Source organism: Coffea eugenioides, chromosome 7, assembly GCF_003713205.1.
Source record: "Coffea eugenioides isolate CCC68of chromosome 7, Ceug_1.0, whole genome shotgun sequence".
Taxonomy (NCBI): Eukaryota; Viridiplantae; Streptophyta; class Magnoliopsida; order Gentianales; family Rubiaceae; genus Coffea; species Coffea eugenioides.
Window position 1 is genome coordinate 5,754,928 of NC_040041.1, and position 4,857 is coordinate 5,759,784.

At 34.9% G+C, this 4,857-nt stretch overlaps 1 protein-coding gene across 1 annotated transcript; it reads right to left on the reverse strand.

The window, feature by feature from the left end:
* Positions 1-221: 221 nt before the first annotated feature.
* LOC113776735 lies at positions 222-3,663 on the reverse strand. The gene is made up of 5 exons (XM_027321800.1): positions 3,347-3,663; positions 2,239-2,354; positions 1,909-2,018; positions 993-1,155; positions 222-347 (listed from the first exon to the last, which is right to left on the reverse strand). Exons 1-5 carry the CDS (start codon positions 3,661-3,663, stop codon positions 298-300), a joined length of 756 nt encoding a protein of 251 aa, XP_027177601.1. The 3' UTR covers positions 222-297.
* Positions 3,664-4,857: the final 1,194 nt, after the last annotated feature.

The following is a 4,857-nucleotide window of genomic DNA, read 5'->3' on the forward strand; positions in this document are numbered from 1 at the left end:
ACCATGAAATTTGAAGATTTTCTTGCTATAATTATATCTAAAAAATGAAAAATGACAATGCTTTACAATTAACAAATGAAGGCATCCATTACATTACAAAATGCCAAAATATCATTTTAAACATTCAAAAATCATAATCAAGTTCAACAACACCCTACAAATAGTTTGATAAGTGATATTTGGCCTAAATTTCACAAATAATCAAGGCAGTTTTACAAAATAAATCCAAGTCCCCAAAAAAATGTGTTGTCGAAACATTTCCTAAGTATAAGATTTTCTCTATAGTTCTTGAGTCAATTAGCAACTCTTGCTGCTGATCTTCCAAAAATCTAAAATGAGCAACATACCTGCAGTGAAGTACTTCAATTATTAGTAGGAGATAAGAAAAACTTGAGACAAGAAAGCGAACTTAAGAATTTGCAAGAAAATAAGCTAAATCATTTCTTTTAAGTATCATCTAGACAGTGACTAAATAAGGGCAAAGTAAGAGATAAAGCACTTAGAACTTTAGAAATCAAGAAACACTTCTTTTATTTTTACTATGATATTAAAAACTCAAGAAACAATTAATATGCTTATGCTACTGTATTAAGAACAAAACGGTGATCCTTCTATGGTTTCGTAGGGCCCATTTGTATGGTTCATTCAAATAGATCATGCATAGCAACTTCAACTTTTTAGATATCGAGAATGCATATTGTTCTAATAGCAAATATCTCATGCCAGTAGCTTTAACAACATAATATTAAGTAGTTATCAAGAAAAGTATGCATAAGATATCATGAAATACCAGATCAAGAAATTTCTTTTCCACTAGTTAGCTTAGAGACTGCTTGCAGCTTGTTTATATGCAATGTCTCCTAGACCAAAGTGCAAATTGTCACTTTTATCGAAACTGTGTTAACAAGGCCCAAGTGTTTGAAACAAGTATAACATAGATGGAAAGGAGTATATATTTAACCAAAAAAATCACATAATTGGAAATTTCATACCATTTACTAGGCTCAAGATCACTTTTGCATTCAAAGTGGCAGAAGGCTGCAAGAATGGACCAATGACCATTCTTGGATTAATTGCAATCATGTCAATACCATGCTCCTTTGAGAAATCCCAAGCAGCATTCTCTGCCAAAATTTTTGATAGTTGATACCATAACTGAAAAGAGAGAACATATTTGGCAGCTTTAGTTGAAAGCATAATTCTTCAAGTGGGACATTAGAAAAAGTATGTTTTCTAGACACTTGGGAGACCATCCAGTCACATTCTCTAAATCCTTCTACTCTGGAGAATGGGGCTTATTTTAGAAGTATACATGGCTCTAAACAGGGCTAATTTTTCTCCCTCCAGACAATGTCAGTTGATCGCGTTGAATGATTATAATTATTGGCAGATTACTTGCTAAATTTACTGTTTTGATTTCTTAGCACTTGAATAAACAACAAAACAGAAACTAAAGTTCACATCTTCAGTGACGTGATGTTTTCTTTGGGCATATGCCAATAAGCCTTCTCAAGCAAGCATTCCAATATTCATTCCATAGTAATATACTTTCTGGCTTGGAACTAATGCTACAATATTCTTTCTTCTATAGCATTTTGGTTACAATATTCTTCTCTTGTGATGGATGATCATGGTAAGGGCTCTTTTGTTAAAGCTTTTTAAGAGAAGATGTTTTATCAGCTTGATGAATATTTAACTGTAGAGCCTTCTGTCAAATTAGCGCTACCAAACCAATTATTGTAAATGCTTTCTAAAGCCTTCTTAGTGATACTACTATCTTCCATAAACTAATTGAATCAACTAGAAGATTTTTGTCAGCCAATCAGAGAATTGGGCTGACTCCATGGAATCTAACAAATAGCAAGCATTTCCTCAGGCAGTTTAACTGAAAATAGCAGATTGACACACCTTGTGCTCCTCACAGTATAACGGATCTGAAAACCAACTTTCATCTACTATGACACCATCCTTTAGTTCATCATTGCAAGTAACTGCTGCAACAGAAGACGTTAAAATCACTCATTTGATAGATGAAACTTTGGCACAAGACTGTAGCACATTCAGTGTTCCTTTCATCCTAATTACTCTAAACACTCAATTAAGACTTGAAGTTCCTTCAAGTTACTTGAGGAAATCCACAAAAACAGAATCATAGAAACAGAGACTTGCAAGATGCTCTTTGAATACTATCATTTTGTCGGCAACCCCGTATAGCTGCTAAGAAACTAGAATACTCACACTCTTTACACCTGAGACTCCTAGTACACAACAATTTTGTAACTGAGGAAGTCCCAAAAAGCTTCAGTGCTAGCAGCAAGATAGCAACCAAAAACAATAGGGCATTGACTGCCAAACTATTAAGAGGAAATGTATGACCAAGAACAATGACAACAGGACCATAAAAAAAGTTTAGTACACATATATTTGGTCTACTTGCAAAGCCCAAAGCTTCAAACAGACCACAAAATTCATCCAATCACACCTCTCGCCTCTCAAATCTTTTCTATGCTATTTCATTAAATAATTTTAACAGCATGTATACCATATATGTAAATATAATTATTAGTACTATTACTAATTAATAAAGCTTTTTAACTGAGAGCTAGTAGTTTTTGCTTTTATTTTTGATAAAAAAAAACCAAATAATTTTGAAGAACCCCTTTCAAGAATCATTTTTTGTAGGTGCTTGAATGGGTTGTTCTAGTTTAGCTTGGTTTCAAGCAAAATTTGAAGCTTTCTGGGAATTTTGAAGATTAACTTTAGTGCATTATCTCTTCACTCAGCCACATAGATAATCAACTAACGACTCCCCAGTTCCCACAGCACCTAGCACCACTTAACCCACTATTTCTCTCACCTGCAGCCACTCATAGCAACATCATACCATAATCACCTCCTTGCTCTCTTCCACTCCCTCCACCACCATCCAATTAGGCATCAGCTGTTGCCCCACCTAGTCCCAACCCAAAACCGCACTCGCACATAAGCCCATTGAATCTTGTCACTGTGAATTACATATGGAATTGGGTGATCAAGTCTACATCCCATGGTTGTTTAAAAGTAACTTAAGCAATTGCAACTATAGATCAAATACTTCTACCAGAAGGATATGATTAAATCCATGACTCTAACTACCAGAAGCAGATGCAAAAAAATATTTGGGAAAAAAATTTAGGGCAAATTAATTGGGGAAAAAATTAGGGAAACAGGGAGAGACATGAGAGGACCTACCTGAGAGTTAGTGGAGAGCACCATGGAGGTGGAGGACGAGGTGGATTGTGGACTCTTTTTGGCTCCTTCCAGATGTTGTAATCAGCTAGGGTACGGCCATCCTCCAACTACTTGCCGACGAAGATGAGGCGTTGCTGGTCCGAGAGGCTGCCCTCCTTGTCCTGGATTTTGGCCTTGACATTGTCGATAGTGTTGCAAGACTCCACCTGAAGGGTCATAGTCTTCCCCGTCAGGATTTTCACGAAGATCTGCATCTTTGATGACAGCAATAGTTGCCGACTGCCGCCTCTGCTGCTGCTCGGGTTTTGGGAAATGAATAAAGAGGGTTGAGAATAAAGGGTTTGACTGAGGGATTGAGAGTGAGGAGTACAGAAGTCGCAGGATGTGAGGAGTAAGATTGGTTCCTTTGCTTAGTGTATGTACCCGCGCCATTTTTTTCATTTTTAGTTTGAACAAATTTTTGGTACTAGTCAATCAAGACAACCCAAGTCAACTTTTAGCTTCAATTTTTATTTAAATTTACTAGTATATTTCTAATCATTACTTCTTAGCATATTTACTAAAAATTATAATGGATGAAAATTTTTTGCTAAATTCAAACAACTGATAAATGTACTCTTTCTCAACTTGTAATAGTTTATATAGTTATTATAACTAGAAACTTTCATTAATTTTTTCTAGTTAAAGACCTATTATAATTTGAGAAACTATGACTAGTTTAATAAATCACCAAATTTAAAAAAAATTAAATTAATATTGAGGCTCACATTTAAATAATTGCATTGGAGATGTTCAAGTTAGTGATGATACTTTGTTGTCACTAACTACGCTATAGTTTTACTGACAAAAATTGGTCATCAGTAAATATAAACAGTGATAAAAATGAAAAGTTGTCCAAGAAAGAGATAGAATTACTGACGACTTTTATCAAGTTGTCACTATCGCAAAACTCGCGCCTTCCAAGTCCCATGGCGCGAAGTAGTTTTGTGACGACAATTAAGGGTTGTCACTAAAAACTTAGCTGCTTTGAGTCAATTGTGACAACCTTCAATATCGTGACTAAACAACCTCATTTTGTGATGACTTTTTGTCATCACTAGGAAATGTTGTCACTAATGACCTTTTTTCTTGTAGTGTAATCTTCATTTTTTAAAGTCACACATATTCATTAGCTTATCAAACACCTCAAGTAATAGCAAAATTCTTATAACACATGTTAAAGAATTTATGGTGCTGCTTTGAAATTCAACTTGACACAAGATATTATACAAATTCGTATTGTATACGCAGTGATTGGAGTTTACATCTATTAAAATTCATAAATTCAAGTAAATAGCTCGATTGATCATGCCATCATTTTGAGAAGGATGGAGTACAATTTGCATACTAGTATTGTTAGGTTCATGAATAAAGAATTATATCTCACATTGGTCCGAGAGATAAAAAAAAGAGCGGTTAATATGTAAGTAAGGGACCGAAACCTAATGGCTTAAGTTTTTGGGTCAGAGTTGGGTTTTTGACTTATACATTGGGCTCTTTGATGGATTATCTCAAGGTGTTTCTCCCTATCAAATTGGTATCAGAACTTCAGGTTGTGAGATTGGGCTATTCATAGGCAAGTGGATT